Below are 17788 nucleotides of genomic sequence, written 5' to 3' on the forward strand. Positions count from 1 at the left end.
AAAAAAAAAAAAAAAAAAAAAAAAAAAAAAAAAAGATGAAAAATAAAGAAAGAGATGAAGGAAAGAAGGAAATAAGCAAGGAAGAAAGAGGGCAAAAAAATAAAAGGAAGAATGAAAAGGAAAAAGAAGAATATAAAAGAGGATGGAGCATGGTGACTCAAACCTGTAATCTCACCCTTTTGGGAAGCTGAAAATGGAAGAATTGCTTGAGCACAGGAATTTGACATCAGCCCTGGGGACATAGCAAGGCCTGGTCTCTACCACAAGAAATAAAAAATTCAGCCAGGCATGATGGCATGCTCATGAAATAAAAAGGAAAATGGGCAAGAGGAAAGGAGGAAAGGAGAGAAGAAAGGTAGGACGGAAGAAAAAAACCAAGTTCTTATTTTTATTTATTTTTTATTTTTTTTGAGACAGAGTCTTGCTCTGTTGCCAGGAGCCAGGCTGGAGGGCAGTGGCACAATCTCAGCTCACTGCAATCTCCACCTCCTGGGTTCAAGCACTTCTCCTGCCTCAGCCTCCTGAGTAGCTGAGACTACAGGCGCACGCCACCACGCCCAGGTAATTTTTGTATTTTTAGTAGAGACGAGGTTTCACCATGTTGGCCAGGATGGTCTCGATTTCCTGACCTTGTACTCTGCCCGCCTCAGCCTCCCAAAGTGCTGGGATTACAGGCGTGAGCCACCATGCCCGGCTGAAACCAAGTTCTGAAAGGAAAAAATAAATTAAAAAGAAACAGAAAGAAAAAAGGAGAAAGAAATACAAAAAAAAAAAAAAAAAAAGGAAGAGAAACACAGAAGGAAAGACACACACAGAAAGAGACAGAAAGGGAGAAAAAAATGAGGAAAATAGGAAAGGAGGCCAGGTGCAGCGGCTCATGCCTGTAATTCCAGCACTTTGGGAGCCTGAGGCAGGAGGATCACGTGAGGTCAGGAGTTCGAGACCAGCCTGGCCAACATAGCAAAACTCCATCTCTACTAAAAAAATATAAAGAATTAGCTGGGCCAGGCGCGGTGGCTCAAGCCTGTAATCCCAGCACTTTGGGAGGCCGAGGCGGGTGGATCACGAGGTCAAGAGATCGAAACCATCCTGGTCAACATGGTGAAACCCCGTCTCTACTAAAAATACAAAAAATTAGCTGGGCATGGTGGCGCGTGCCTGTAATCCCAGCTACTCAGGAGGCTGAGGCAGGAGAATTGCCTGAACCCAGGAGGCGGAGGTTGCGGTGAGCCGAGATCGCGCCACTGCACTCCGGCCTGGGTAACAAGAGCGAAACTCCGTCAAAAAAAAAAAAAAAAAAAAAGAATTAGCTGGGTATGGTGATGCACAGCTGTAATTCCAGTTACTCAGGAGGCTGAGGCACGAGAATCACTTAAACTCAGGATTCAGAGGTTCCAGTGAGCCCAGATTGCGCCACTGTACTCCAGCCTGGGCAACAGAGCAAGACTTTGTCTCAAAAAAAAGGAGAGGCAGAGAAGAAATTAGCTCTGGGCAGAGCCTTCAGGAGCCCACGCCAGCTATTTGCCCACCTACTGTGCAATCGCCTTAGATGTTCAGAAGCTGCTGTGCTTCTGAACTGAAGAGCTATGAGATATGCAAAATACTTGCTGTTTGCATTGTGACTCTTATACAAAGTACACGGTTTCATTGTTCTGAATCCTGTGGTTTCTTTGAGCCCACTTTTATTATTATTGTTATTATTATTATTATTATTTTTTTTTTTTGAGACGGAGTTTCGCTCATGTTACCCAGGCTGGAGCGCAATGGCACGATCTCGGCTCACCGCAACCTCCGCCTCCTGGGTTCAGGCAATTCTCCTGCCTCAGCCTCCTGAGTAGCTGGGATTACAAGCACGCGCCACCATGCCCAGCTAATTTTTTGTATTTTCAGTAGAGACGGGGTTTCACCATGTTGACCAGGATGGTCTCGATCTCTTGACCTCGTGATCCACCCGCCTCGGCCTCCCAAAGTGCTGGGATTACAGGCTTGAGCCACCGCGCCCGGCCGTATTATTATTTTTTTTTTTTAAAGTGGGGTTTCACCATGATACCCAGGCTGGTCTTGAACTCCTGACCTCAGTGATCCACCCACCTCAGCCTCCCAAAGTGCTAGGATTACAGGCGTAAGCCACAGCGCCCGGCCTGAGCCCACTTTTATCACCTTAACCTAGTTAATGTACATTTTGAATTGTGTGCACGGCCTCAGAACTGAAGTTGATAATGAAATCTCAAGTTTTGATAGCCCGTGAAGTGCATAAATATCTAATTTCACCTGAATTGATTTGAAGGAAAATTACCAGAATGCCTTGGTCTGATTATTTGATAGAGTTAATTGTTGTACATAAAACAGATCTGCATATATATATTATAATGAAATAATGGAAGACAAAAAAAATCTGGCTTCTTGACTTTTGGACCTCTCAGTCAGGTCACCTACTTCCTTCACTCTCACTTACCTGGCTGTGCAGCTACGGTCTCCTCACTTGTCACAGTCCAGGGCTCTTTCCTTCCCTCCAAAAAGGTCACCAGGTCCAGCTTAGATACAGTGAGACCTGTTCTTTGGTTTTGGAGATAGAGTGTTGCTCTAGCACTCAAGCTGGTGTGCAGTGGTGCTATCTTGGCTCACTGCTGCAACCTTCACCTCCCAGGTTCGAGCAATTCTCATGCCTCAGCCTCTTGAGTAGCTGGGACTACAGGTGCCCGCCACCACGCCTGGCTAATTTTTTGTATTTTAGTAGAGATGGGGTTTCACCATGTTGGCCAGGATGGTCTCAATCTCTTAACCTCATGACCTGCCTACCTTGGCCTCCCAAAGTGCCTCTGCCTCCTAAAGTGATGGGATTACAGGCATGAGCCACAGTGCCCAGCCTGTTTTTTTTTGAATGAAGTCTTGCTCTGTTGCCCAGGCTGGAATACAGTGACACATTCTCGGCTCACTGCAACCTCTGCCTCCCGGGTTCAAGCAATTCTCCTGCCTCAGCCTCCTGAATAGCTGGGATTACAGGCAAATGCCACAATACCTCGCTAATTTTTTGTATTTTTAGTAGAGATGGGATTTCACCATGTTGGCTGAAAATAATTTTTTACTCTGGGGCCAGGCGTGGTGGCTTATGCCTGTAGTCCCAGCTACTTGGGAGGCTGAGGTGGGAGAATTGTTTGAACCTGGGAGGCGGAGGTTGCGGTGAGCTGAGATTGTACCACTGCACTCTAGCCTAGGTGACAGAGTAAGATTCTGTCTTGGGCCGGGTTGCGGGAGGTATACTTTGCAGAAGCAGCATTAACACAAAAAGTTCTATTAAACCCTGATCAACACTCAAATGTCACCATCTCTGTAAAGCCCTCCTTGATTTTCCCATTGCTATGGCAGTGGCACAACTGATCACTATAACCATTCAGGCCCTCAATATAAGTATTTTTTTTTTTTTTTGAGACGGAGTTTCGCTCTTGTTACCCAGGCTGGAGTGCAATGGCGCGATCTCGGCTCACCGCAACCTCCGCCTCCTGGGTTCAGGCAATTCTCCTGCCTCGGCCTCCTGAGTCGCTGGGATTACAGGCACGCGCCACCATGCCCAGCTAATTTTTTGTATTTTTAGTAGAGACGGGGTTTCACCATGTTGACCAGGATGGTGTCGATCTCTTGACCTCGTGATTCACCCGCCTCGGCCTCCCAAAGTGCTGGGATTACAGGCTTGAGCCACCGCGCCCGGCCTGATATAAGTCTTTTTATGTACAAGTGTTATTCTCTAGAAGAAATTAATCATTTAGCCACACTTATGAACTACAAACTCCTACAGGGCAGGTATGTTGAACCATGTTCATCTGTGTAATCCAAATGTCTGATACATAATAGATGTCATACACACATAAAATTAAAATGCTGCCAGGGAATTATTGGGAAAACTACAAATTCTTTTTTTTTTTAACATAACCAGGAAATTTCCACCTGAACTACACAAATAAGGCGACTACATAACTGTAACCAATTCGTGAATTTCGTTTGCCTTCTCACTTGCCCTTTATAAAACCTTTCCTTTATGCCTCTCAGGCGGGCCATATCCTATGGCTGGGTGCTTTCCATTTCACCAATCACTGCTCAGATAAACTGGTTAACGTTTTAACATTGACTTCCTTTAATTTTTAAGAGAAGAGGCTGGGCGCGATGGCTCAGGCTTATAATCGCACTTTGGGAGGCCGAGGCAGGTGGATCACGTAAGGACAGGAATTTCAGACCACTTTCCACCATGGCGAAACCACTTCTCTACTAGAATACAAAAATTAGCCAGGCGTGGTGGTGCAGGCTCTAATCCCAGATTCTCAGGGGGCTGAGGCACGAGAATCGCTTGAGCCTGAGAGAAGGAGGTTGCAGTGATCAAGCCACTGCACTCCAGCCTGGGCGAAGAGCAAGACTCCGTCTAAAACAAAATGCTTAACAAAAGAGATTGGGCGCCCCACCTGCCGCAGTTCCTCCCACGCAAACACCGGGTCGGGATTCTGCCCTGAAGATTCGCCTGGCATCCCTGAGCAATGTGGAAAATACTCGGGGCTGCGGGTGCAGAGCTGCCCAGGGAGCTCCAGACCCGGCGCCGCTGGGACCCGGCAGGACTCGGGGATATTGGCGGCGGACCCAGCCGCCATCTTGCGGCCAGAGGGGCCTGGGCGAAGCTGAGCCAGCGGGGATCAGGTCCGCGACCCGGGAGCCGACTGTGGGGAGGCCGGTCCTCTTGGTTTCACAGCCTGCTCTCCCCTCTCGGGATGTCTAACCCCGCACACTCACCCTTTCCAAGTTTCCAGGATGTCCTGGCATCTGAGGTGTGCGTCTCCCAGGACCTGCAGATCACACAGCAAGAGAGGCTGTGACAGAGTCACGGGGGGCGGGGGTGGATCTCAAGGTGTAGGACGCAGAACCGCAGAGACAGATCCCAAGCTCTGCAGGGAGCAAGAGACAAAGACCCCGCCAAATGCCGGAAGCCACGCCCTCCTCTACAAATACGCGCCTGATTGGGCGGTTCCCGGACCAGCGCCACTGATTGGATAAAGCACCGGGACTCTCCCGGTGTCGCCCCCCTTCCCTCAGCATAAGTGTATTTTATGAACAGGAAAACGGGCTAAAGTAGTTAAAATAACCTTCACAAGGAATTACAGCTGATTAAGAAGTGAGCTGAGACTTGTAATGCACTTGCTCTTTCCTTACCTGGGTCTGCTTGCATAACGCATCTATTTGCTACTTAAGGATAAGAAAGAACATTTGGACTTTTTTTTTTTTTTTGAGACCGAGTTTCACTCTTACTGCCCAGGCTGGAGTGCAGAGTGCAATGGCGCGATCTCGGCTCACTGCAACCTCCGTCTCCCAGGTTCAAGCGATTCTCCTGCCTCAGCCTCCTGAGTAGCTGGCATTACAGTCGTACGCCGCCATGCTCGGCTAATTTTTTTTTTCTTTCATGTTTTTAGTAGAGACGGGTTTTCACCATGTTGGTCAGGCTGGTCTCGAGCGCCTCACCTTGTGATCTGTGCGCCTCAGCTTCCCCAAGTGCTGGGATTACAGGCCTGAGCCACTGCGCCTGGCCATTTGGACATTTTTTTTTTTTTTAGACAGAGTTTCACTCATGTTACCCAGGCTGGAGTGCAATGGCGCGATCTCGGCTCACCGCAACCTCCGCCTCCTGGGTTCAGGCAATTCTCCTGCCTCAGCCTCCTGAGTAGCTGGGACTACAGGCACGTGCCACCATGCCCAGCTAATTTTTTGTAGTTTTAGTAGAGACGGGGTTTCACCATGTTGACCAGGATGGTCTTGATCTCTTGACCTTGTGATCCACCCGCCTCGGCCTCCCAAAGTGCTGGGATTACAGGCTTGAGCCACCACGCCTGGCAGAGGAATTTCTTAATAATATCTAACAGTTTTCCCAATACCCATTATATTTAACATTGATCGCTTACAGGGCAGGAAGGAGACACACATGACACAACCTTAGATGTTTAATTTGGTCATAAGTTGTTTTGTTTTGTTTTGTTTTTGGAGACAAGGTCTCACTCTGATACCCAGGCTGGAGTGCAGTGGCACAACCATAGCTCATAATTTCATTGTAACAGTTCTTTAAAAAATATTTTTGGCTGGGTTTGATGGCTAACACCATCAATTGAAACAGTTTGGAAAGCTAGGGTGGAATGATTGCTTAAGTCCAGGAGTTCAAGACCAGTCTGGGCAATGTAGTGAGATTCAGTCTCTACAAAAATTTTAAAAATTGGCCTGGTGTGGTGTTGCATGCCTATAGTCCCAGCTGCTCGAGAGGCTGAGGTGGTGGAAGGATCACTGGAGATGGAGGCTGCCCATCATTTGGTCACTGCACTCCAGCCTGGGTGACAGAGTGAGACCTGTATGTGTGTATACACACTCACACATGCACACACACACACACACGCAAACATATATACACACAGACAGAGATATATACCCTATGTATATAATCAAAATAACATGTATGTTGGCCGGGATCGGTGGATCACGCCTGTAATCCCAGCATTTTGGGAGGCCTAGACAGGTGGATCACCTGAGGTCAGGAGTTCAAGGCCAGTCTGGCCAACATGGCAAAACTCTGCCTCTCCTAAACATACAAAAATTAGGGAGGCATGGTGGCACATCAACTACTCGGGAGGCTGAGGCAGAATTGCTTGAACCTGGGAGGTTGAGATTGCAGGAAACTGAGATCCTGCCGTTGCACTTCAGCCTGGGCAATAAGAGCAAGACTTTGTCTAAAAAAAAAAAAAAAAAAAGTGCCGGTGGTCCCAGCTACTCAGGAGGCTGAGGCAGGAGAATCGCTTGAACCCGAGAGGCAGAGGTTACAGTGAACTGAGATCACACCACTGCACACCAGTCTGGGCAACAGAGAGAGACTCCATCTAAAAAAAATGTATGTTGAAAGAAATTCAAGGCCGGGCGCGGTGGCTCACGCCTGTAATCCCAGCACTCTGGGAGGCCGAGAAGGGTGGATCAAGAGGTCAACAGATCGAGACCATCCTGGTCAACATGGTGAAACCCCGTCTCTACTAAAAATACAAAAAATTAGCTGGGCATGGTGGCGTGTGCCTGTAATCCCAGCTACTCAGGAGGTTGAGGCAGGAGAATTGCCTGAACCCAGGAGGCGGAGGTTGTAGTAAGCCGAGATCGCGCCATTGCACTCCAGCCTGGGTAACAAGAGCGAAACTCTGTCTCAAAAAAAAAAAAAAATAATAATAATAATAATTCAAGCACAGAAGAAAAGTGAAAGACTGTGGTGAGGAACGTGATAAAAGGTGAGTGTGGCTCCTACAGCTCAGTGAGACTTGGTTTTCCATCTTAAGTAACTGCCCTCCCACACTGAAACCACAACCCAGCACATGCCAATTCTCACACAGTTTTGTTTTTCTTTTTGAGCTGGGTCTCCTTCAGTCACCAGGCTGGAGTGCAGTGGCGGGATCTTGGCTCACTGCAACCTCCACAGCCCAGGTTCAAGTGATTCTCTTGACTCTGCCTCTTGAGTAGCTGGGACTACAGGCATGTGCCACCATGCCCTACCAATTTTTGTATTTTTAGTAGAGACAGGGTTTCACCATGTTGGCCAGGTGATTTCGATCTCTTGATTTTGTGATCCACCTGCGTCGCCCTTCCAAAGTGCTGGGATTACAGACGTGAGCCACCATGCCCTGCAATTCTTACACTATTTATACTTTGCACAAAGGCAGCAGAAGGAGGTCAACACCATCATTTGTTATATGAAAGTCTATTCCCCACTGAGACCTTTTGAAAATGTGATTGTCAGGCCGGGCGCGGTGGCTCAAGCCTGTAATCCCAGCACTGTGGGAGGCCGAGGCGGGTGGATCACGAGGTCAAGAGATCGAGACCATCCTGGTCAACATGGTGAAACCCCGTCTCTACTAAAAATACAAAAAATTAGCTGGGCATGGTGGCGTGTGCCTGTAATCCCAGCTACTCAGGAGGCTGAGGCAGGAGAATTGACTGAACCCGGGAGGCGAGGTTGCGGTGAGCCGAGATTTCGCCAATGCACCTCCCCCTGGGGAAAAAAAGCGAAACCCCCTCTCAAAAAAAAAAAAAAAAAAAAAAAAGAAAATGTTATTGTCTTAAACCCTCTTCCTTTTAATAAAGTCTGCAGAAATACACATATAAAAGCCTGAAACTACTCATAATAAAAAATTAGATTATTAAAATCTCATAAATAAGCAAACACAAAAACAGCCACTTGGATTGAGGAGAGAGTGGGATGGAGGGGGTAAGGAGGCTGCTCACTTCACCTCTAGGCCCCATGCGGAAGAGCGGATGGAGTCTAGGGAGAGTCGCTTATTCTGACTAGGCTTTGCCCCAGCTCCACACTTTGCTAACCATTTCCTGGGAAGAGCTTAGACACCTTCTGTGCTCTAGTGAGGCAGGGCCTCTCCTCACAGGGTATTGGTGAGGATGTATTGTGAGACTCTGTGAGAAGCTAGCACAGTGCTTGACAAGTACATGTGGGACCTGTCATGTGGCCTTGGAGTGTTCAGATGGTCTGGCCTGGCCTGGGGCTTGGTGGGGCTGTTTGAGGGTCAGCTGCTTTAGGCTCCCAGTTTCTCCTCAATCAAAATGGCTGCTTACCTGCCTGTTTGTTTATTTACGGTTTTTAAAAACCTGATATGCAGGTCGGGTGCGGTGGCTTAGGCCTGTAATCCCAGCACTTTGGGAGGCCACAGTGGACGGATCACGAGGTCAGGAGTTCAAGACCAGCCTGGCCAACATAGTGAAACGCTGTCCCTACTAAAAATACAAAAAATTAGCCAGGCATGGTGGCACGCACCTGTAGTCCCAGCTACACAAGAGGCTGAGGCAGGAGACTCGCTTGAATCCGGGAGGCGGAGGTTGTGGTGAGCGGAAATCGTGCTGCTGCACTCCAGCCTAGGCAACAGAGCGAGACTTGTCTCAAAAAAACCAAACCAAAACAAAAAAACTTGATATATTTAGAAAATGCAGCCGGAGGTGCCGAGGCTCAGTGTCGAGAGCTGTGCTGCTTGGGCTTGCTTGCTGGCCTGTGGCCAGGTGAACTCTGGGTGTGAGGTGCTTCCCACCTCACAATCTACAATCCCCACCACTCTCCCAGGCCTTGAGTAAACAGCGGGTAAGTGACGGGCATCAAGCCCATCCAGGAAGATTTGAATGCCCTCTGGGCTGGGGCTGTCGGGGGTAGGGACTATGACTCTCAAAAAACTAGGATGGTTATAAAAGCTGAAATTTTAAAATAATTGTTATATATATTTCTAGTTTTGAGTAACCATATAGTATATTATTTAAAATGCATATGACCTTACACAGAAGGTTAAAGGCAAATATCCTGTTGGGTGGGCCTGGCTTAGCTCGGGGAGGGAGCCCCGTCTGAGAAGGCTGCAGCTTAGATTGCTAGTCTTCATTCAGCCGAGCGTCTGCACATATCTTCTGTCATTCACGGCCTGAGGGGGAGGGGTTTTAATCATTATCCAATCAGGGACGCTGGGCTGGGAAGTGTCCAATGAGGCACTCAGCTGAAGCGGACAAGGGCGGCTTCCGGGTTTAGCGGGGCCTTTGACTCTCGCTGCAGCCGGAGCTACTTGTCTCTTTTTTTTTTTTTTTTTTTTTTGTAGGGGGTCTGGCTTTTTTTCCACACTCGAGTGCAATGGCGCGATCTCGGCTCACCGCCACCTCCGCCTCCTGGGTTCAGGCAATTCTCCTGCCTCAGCCTCCTGAGTAGCTGGGATTACAGGCACGCGCCACCATGCCCAGCTAATGTTTTGTATTTTCAGTAGAGACGGGGTTTCACCATGTTGACCAGGATGGTCTCGATCTCTTGACCTCGTGATCCACCCGCCTCGGCCTCCCAAAGTGCTGGGATTACAGGCGTGAGCCACCGCGCCCGGCACTTGTCTCTTTTTCACTTCTCTGTGTCTTCTGCTCCTGGAGGCCCAGCCTCTGTGACCCTGTGACCTGCAGGTATTGGGAGATCCACAGCTAAGATGTTAGGTCTCCCGGAAGCCTAGAAATGGTGAGAATGCCGGTGGGACATCCCGAGAGACGGGAAGGGGCTGGTTGGAACCGGTGGGAAGCGGCTGTGGCTGCATTCAGGCCTCCCCGCAGTCAGCTCCACAATCTGCGCCCGGAGTTCTTCTTGCCCAGCTCGGCCTCAGTCCCCTTCAGCCATAAGACGGCGGCTGCGCTGACAGTCGAGCCCCTGGACGTCCTCTCTCTTTCCTGCGCAGTGACTGTGCCCTGGCCTGGAGGCCTCTCTGGGCAGCTCTGCACCTGCAGCGTCGCGTCTCTCCCAGATAGTGCAGGGACCACGGAGGATCGTCAGGTCTCCCCTGACAGGTGCTGGGTTCATGAATGGGAAGAGCTCTGGTCGGTGGCGTTCTCGGTTTCTCTTTCCTTGTCTTAAACGTTTATGGGAGTCGGCCGGGCGCAGTGGCTCACGGCTGTAACCCCAGCCCTTTAGGAGGCCCAGGCGGACGGATGACGAGGTCAGGAATTCGAGACCACCCTGACCAACATGGTGAAACCCCGTCTCTACTAAAAATGCAAAAAAATTAGCCGGGCTTGGTGGTGTGCGCCTGTAATCCCAGCTACTCGGGAGGCTGAGGCAGAGGAATTGCTTGAATCAGGGAGGTAAAGGTTGCAGTGAGCCGAGATCACACCACTGCACTCCAGCCTGGGCAACAGAGTGAGACTCCGTCTCAAAAAATAATAAATAAATAATTTATGGGAGTCAAAAGACCAGGTGCAGTGGATAATGCCTGTAATCCCAACACTTTGAGAGGCCGAGGCGAGTGGATCACAAGGTCTGGTGTTCAAGACTAGCCTGGTCAACATGGTGAATCCCCGTCTTCTACTAAAAATACAAAAATTAGCCAGGCGTGGTGGCCAGTGCCTGTAATCCCAGCTATTCGGAGACTGAGGCAGGAGCATTGCTTGAACCCAGGAGGCAGAAGTTGCAGTGAGTTGAGATCACGCCATTGCACTCCAGCCTGGGCTACAGAGCGAGACTGTTTTGGGGGGGAAAAAATTAATGGGAGTCTACTGGGCGCGATGGCTCACGCCTGTGATCCCAGCACTTTGGGAGGTCTAGGCGGGCGGATCACTTCAGACCAGGAGTTGGAGACTACCCTGGCCAACGTGGTGAAACCCCCTCTCTACTAAAAATGCAAAATAATTAGCCGGGCGTGGTGGTGTGCTCCTGTAATCCCAGCTACTCGGGAGGCTGAGGCAGGGGAATTGCTTGAACCGGGGAGGTGAAGGTTGCAGTGAGCCGAATTCACACCACTGCACTCCAGCCTGGGCAACACAGTGAGACTCTGTCTCAAAAAATAATAAATAAATAAATAAATAATTTATGGGAGTCAAAAGCCCAGGCGCAGTGGGTAATGCCTGTAATCCCAACAGTTTGGGAGGCCGAGGCAAGTGGATCACGAGGTCTGGTGTTCAAGAATAGCCTGGTCAACATGGTGAATCCCCGTCTTCTACTAAAAATACAAAAATTAGCCAGGTGTGGTGGCCAGTGCCTGTAATCTCAGCTATTCAGAGGCTGAGGCAGGAGCATTGCTTGAACCCAGGAGGCAGAGGTTGCAGTGAGTTGAGATCACGTCACTGCACTCCAGCCTGGGCTACAGAGCGAGACTGTTTTGGGGGGGCGGGGAAAAAATTATGGGAGTCTGCTGGGCTCCATGGCTCACGCCTGTGATCCCAGCACTTTGGGAAGTCTAGGTGGGCGATCGCTTCAGACCAGGAGTTGGAGACCACCCTGGCCAACATGGTAAATTCCTGTCTCTACAAGAATATACAAAATTAGCCTAGTGTGGTCGTGGGCGCCTGTAATGCCAGCCACTCGGGAGGCTGAGGCAGAAGAATCGCTTGAACCTGGGAGGTGGAGGTTGCAGTCAACCGAGATCGTGGCACTGCACTCCAGCCTGGGTGCTCAGCATGCACATGCTGCAAGCTCCCTACCAACTAAGATGGGTGTAGCAGGGCTGTGATCAGGGTGTGCCCAGATCTTCCTCACCTGGGTAGAAATAGATGGATTCTGCACTGGGCAGCTGGACCTTCTGTCCAAAAAAGATCATGCACACAGGATCCTTCAAAGGCCTACAGACAATGTGTGCATGTGAGCCCCCCCTCTATCGTCCAGCAGCTTCCCATGGAGCATTCCCAATATGTCCCCTGTCCTCTGCATCTAGAAAGTGGTGACATCCTCACTTAAAACATGTACTGATGGAAACTTTGTTGTGGAGTAGTACCACAAAGAGAATCTGAGATGCTATTAACTGTACAAGGAATTTTACATGGGCTTATATGGGCTGTATGAAGACACTAGAACTTCAGAATTAAATCTTCCCCACTCCTACCTCCACCACTATGCAGATAGGAAAATGTCTTGGGAAAGGGACATGTCTTACCCAAGGATTCCATGATAAAGCTCTCACTTTGGTTAGGACTACATTTGCCTACAAGTAGAAGCATACCCAATATAATAGTAGTGTAGACAAAAGACAGAATTCTTTCTTTCTCATAAATCAGAATGTTAGAGCTGGCAGTCCATGCTGACTGGACCGTGCACCAAGGCAGTCAAAAATAATTTTTTTGCTACAAGTTTTTTTCTTTTTTCTAATTTTTAAAAAAAATATTGAAAAAAATATTTTTTATTTTATAAGACGGGGTTTCACCATGTTGGTCAGGCTGGTCTTGAACTCCCGACCTCAGGTGATCTGCCTGCCTCGTCCTCCAAAGTGCTTGGATTACAGGCGTGAGCCACCGCGCCCGGACTTTTTTCTAATTTTTAAGTTCAGGGGTACATGTGCAGAACGTGCAGGTTTGTTACATGGGTAAATATGTGTCATAAAGGTTGGTTGTACAGATTGTTTTATTACCCAGGTATTAAGCCTAATATCCATTTCTTCTTTCCCTCCACGCACTCTCCACCTCACAATATGCCCCAGTGCATATTGTTCCCCTCCATGTTTCCGTATGTTCTCATCATCTAGCTCCCACTTATAAGTGAGAACATGTGGTATTTGGTTTTCTGTTCCTGTGTTGCTTTGCTAAACATGATGGCCTCCAACTTCATTCATGTCTCTACAAAGGACATGATCTTGTTCATTTTTATGGCTGCATAGTATTCCATGGTGTATATGTACTTCATTTTCTTTATGCAGTCCATCCCTGATGAACATGTGGGTTTATTTAATGTATTTGCTATTGTGAAAAGTCTGCAATGAATGTGTGAGTGCATGTGTCTTTATAATAGAATGACTTATATTCCTTTGGGTGTATACTCAGTAATGAGATTGCTGTGTTGAAGTATTTCTGTCTTTAGGTTTTTGGGGAATCATCACACTGTATTCCACAATGATTGAACTCGTTTACACTCCCACCAACAGGCTAAAAATGTTCCTTTTTCTCCACAACTTTACCATCATCTGTTATTTTTTTGACTTTTTAATCATAGCCATTTTGACTGGTATAAAATGGTATCATTGTGGTTTGGATTTACGTTTCTCTAATGATCAGTGATGTTGAGGTTTTTTTCATATGCTTTATTAGCTGCATATATGTCTTATTTTGAGAAGTGTCTCTTCGTGTCCTTTGCCCACTTTTTAATGGGATTGTTTGCTTTTTTCTTGTAAATTTAAGTTTCTTATAAGTGCTGGAAATAAAATCTTTGTCAGATGCATAGTTTACAAAAAATTTTCTATCATTCTGTAGTATGTTGTCTGCTTACTCTGTTGATAGTTTTTTTTTTTTTTTTGCTATGCAGAAGCTCTTTAGTTAAAATAGATCCCATTTGTCAATACTTTCTTTGTTCCAATTGCTTTTGCCATCTTCATCATAAAATATTTACCCATGCTTACGTCCTGAATCGTACTGCCCAGGTTGTCTTTCAAAGTTTTTATAGTTTTGGGTTTCACATTTAAGCCTTTAAACCATCTTGAGTCAAATTATTGTATATGGTGTAAGGAAGGAGTTCAGTTTCTTTTTTTTTAAATTTTGCTTTAAGTTCTGGTACACAAGTTGAGAAAGTGCAGGTTTGTTATGTGTTAGATTTTCTATCTTATGTGCATAAAGCTGTTTATAATATTCTCTAATAGTTATTTTTATTTCTGTGGAGTCAGTGGTATACCTGTGCCATGGTGGTTTGCTGCACCTATCAATCTGTCATCTAGGTCTTTTTTTTTTTTTTTTGGGACAGAATCTTGCTCTGTCGCCTGGGTTGGTATGATCTTGGCTCACTGCAACCTCCAACTTCCAGGTTCAAGCAATTCTCTGCCTCAGCCTCCCGAGTAGCTGGGATTACAAGTGCCCACCACACTCCCAGCTAATTTTTGTACTTTTAGTAGAGACGGGGTTTCACCATCTTGGCCAGGCTGGTCTTGAACTCCTGACCTTGTGATCTGCCTGCCTCAGCCTCCCAAAGTGCTGGAATTACAGGCATGAGCCACTGCGCCCGGTCCCTTCATCTAGGTTTTTCAGCCCTGCATGCATTAGCTATTTGTCCTTATTCTCTTCCTGTCCTTGCCGTCCATCCCCTGGGTGTATGTTGTTCACCTCCCTGCATCCATGTGTTATCATTGTTCAGCTCCCACTTATGAGTGAGAACATGTGGTGTTTGGTTTTCTGTTTTTGTGTTAGTTTGCTGAGGGTGATGGAGGAAGGAGGTCAGTTTCAATTTTCCGTATATGGCCAGCCAGTTTTCCCAGCACCATTTATTGAATAGAAAGTTCTTTTCCTATTGCTTGTTTTTGTCAGGTTTGTCAAAAATCAGATGGCTATAGGTGTGCAGTCTTATTTCTGGGTTCTCTATTCTGTTTCATTGGCATATGTGTGTTCTTGTATTAGTATCATGCTTTTTTGGTTACTATTGCCCCATGGCATAGTTTGAAGTTGGATAGCATGACATCTTCAGCTTTGTTCTTTTTGCTTAGGATTGTCTTGACTATTCAGGCTCTTGTTTGGTTCCATATAAACTTTAAAATAGATTTTTCTTGTTTTGTGAAAAATGTCAGTGGTGGTTTAATGGGAATAGTATTAACTCTACAAATTTCTTCGGGCAATATAGCCATTTTTTTTTATTTTTTTTTATAAAGACGGGGTTTCACCATGTTGGTCAGGCTGGTCTTGAACTCCCGACTTCAGGTGATCTGCCCCGCCTTGGCCTCCAAAGTGCTTGGATTACAGGCGTGAGCCACCGCGCCCAGCCCAGTATGGCCATTTTTTTTTTTTTTTTTTTTTTGAGACGGAGTTTTCACTCACGTTACCCAGACTGGAGTGCAATGGCGCGACCTCGGCTCACCGCAACCTCCGCCTCCTGGGTTCAGGCAATTCTCCTGCCTCAGCCTCCTGAGGAGCTGGGATTACAGGCACGCACCACCATGCCCAGCTAATTTTTTGTATTTTTAGTAGAGACGGGGTTTCACCATGTTGACCAGGATGGTCTCGATCTCTTGACCTCGTGATCCACCCGCCTCGGCCTCCCACAGTGCTGGGATTACAGGCTTGAGCCACCGCGCCCAGCCAAGTATGGCCATTTTAACAATATTAATTCTTTCTATCCATAAGCATTGAATGTTTTTTTCATTTTCTTATATAATCTCTGATTTTTTTTTTTTTTTTTTTTTTTTTTTTTTGAGATGGTGTCTTGCTCATTCAGGCAGGAGTGCAGTGGCATAAACTCAACTCACTGCAACCTCGGCCTTCTGGGGTCAAGAGATGATCCTTCCTCAGCCTCCTGAGTAGCTGGGATTACAGATGCGTGCCATCACGCCTGGCTAATTTTGTGTTTTTAGTACACATGAGGCTTCACTAGATTGGTCAGGCTGATCTCGAATTCCTGGCCTCATGATCCACCTGCCTTGGCCTCCCAAAGTGCTGGGATTACAGACATGAGCCACCGTGCCTGGCTCATATTTTTGAGTAGTGGTTCATAGTTCTCCTTGTAGAGGCCTTCCTCTTCCTTTGTTAGAGGCATTCATGAAGCCTACTTGTTTTAGTCTATTCATGGTGATTGTGAATGGGAGTTTATTCATGATTTTGCGCTTGGCTTGACTATTTTTGGTGTGTAAGAATGCTAGTAATTTTTGCACATTGATTTTGTATCTTGAAACTTTGCTAAAGATGTTTATCAGCTGAGAAGCTTTGGGGCTGAGATGATGGGGTTTTCAAAATATAGGATCATAACATCTGCCATCAGGCATAGTTTAACTTTCTCTCTTTCTTTTTTTTTTTTTTTTTTTTTTTTTGGAGACGGAGTTTCGCTCTTGTTACCCAGGCTGGAGTGCAATGGCTCACCGCAACCTCCGCCTCCTGGGTTCAGGCAATTCTCCTGCCTCAGCCTCCTGAGTAGCTGGGATTACAGGCACACGCCACCATGCCCAGCTAATTTTTTGTATTTTTAGTAGAGATGGGGTTTCACCATGTTGACCAGGATGGTCTCGATCTCTTGACCTCGTGATCCACCCGCCTCGGCCTCCCAAAGTGCTGGGATTACAGGCTTGAGCCACTGCGCCCGGCCAACTTTCTCTCTTTCTATTTGAATGCCTTTTATTTATTTGTCTTGCTTATTGCTCTGGCCAGGACTTCCAATACTAACCTAACTAGGAGTGGTGAGAGAGAGCATCCTTCTCTTGTGCCGATTTTAAGGGGAAATGCTTTCAGCTTTTGCCCTTTCAGTATGATGTTTTCTGTGGGTTTGTTATATATAGTTCTTATTATTTTGAAGTATGTTTTTTCAATACCCATTGTATTGAGAGTTTTTTTTAACATGAATGGATGTTGAATTTTTTGAAAGCTTTCTCTGCATCTATTGAGATAATCATGTGCTTTTTAGTTCTGTTTATGTGATGAATCACATATTGATTTGTGTATGTTGAACCAACCTTGCATCCCATAGATGAAGCCTACTTGATTGTAGTGGATAAGCTTTTTGATGTACTGCTGGATTTGGTTTCCCAGTATTTTGTTGAGAATTTTTGCATTAATGTTCATCAAGAATATTTTTTGTGTGTGTCTCTGCCATGTTTTGGTACCATGATGATGCTGGCCTCATAGAAAGAGTTAGGAAGGAGTCCCTCTGTTTCAATTCTTTGAAATGGTTTCAGTAGGAATTTTACCAGCTTTTGTAAATCTGGTAGCATTCAGCTGTTAATTTTTCTGGTCCTGGGCTTTTTTTTTTTTTTTTTTTTTTGGTTGGCGGGCTATTTATTACTGCCTCAATTTCAGAGCCTGTTATTTGTCTTTTCAGGAATTCAATTTATTCCTAGGTGAGTCTTGGTAGGCTGTATGTGTCAAGGATTTTATCAATTTCTACTAGATTTTCTATCTTATCTGCATAAAGCTGTTTATAATACTCTCTAATGGTTATTTTTATTTCTGTGGAGTCAGTCAAAGGTAATAAGTCTCCCTTATTATTTCTGATTGTATTTATTTGAATTTTTGATCTGTTCTTTCTTATTAGTCTATCTAGTGGTATATCTATATTATTAGTTTTTTTCAAAAACAGCTCCTAAATTTGTTGATCTTTTGAGTGGTTTCTCATGTCTCTATCTCCTTCACTTGAGCTCTGATTTTGGTTATTTCTTGTCTTCTGCTAGCTCTAGGATTTCTATACTCTTTGTTTCTCTAACTATTTTACTTGTGATGTTAGATTGTCAGATTGTCAACTTGAGATCTTTCTAGCTTTTTTTTTTTTTTTTTTTTTTTTAGAGGGGGTTTCGCTTTTGCTACCCAGGCTGGAGTGCAACGGCGCGATCCGGCCACC

At 46.4% G+C, this 17788-nt stretch overlaps 1 protein-coding gene and 1 pseudogene across 1 annotated transcript in view; one reads left to right on the plus strand and one right to left on the minus strand.

Annotated features, from left to right (window-relative positions):
• The window catches only part of LOC116544661, a 383530-nt pseudogene that overhangs the window by 91665 nt on the left and 274077 nt on the right, over window positions 1-17788 (plus strand).
• Window positions 1-17788, minus strand: part of LOC116544668 (zinc finger protein 724-like) — a 133887-nt gene that overhangs the window by 65395 nt on the left and 50704 nt on the right. Inside the window, 1 exon segment of the mRNA XM_032271205.1 lies at window positions 2456-2551. Coding sequence (XP_032127096.1) covers window positions 2456-2551 — 96 coding nt within the window.

Source organism: Sapajus apella, unplaced genomic scaffold (assembly GCF_009761245.1).
Source record: "Sapajus apella isolate SASKATOON/1434 unplaced genomic scaffold, GSC_monkey_1.0 scaffold226, whole genome shotgun sequence".
Classification (NCBI taxonomy): domain Eukaryota; kingdom Metazoa; phylum Chordata; class Mammalia; order Primates; family Cebidae; genus Sapajus; species Sapajus apella.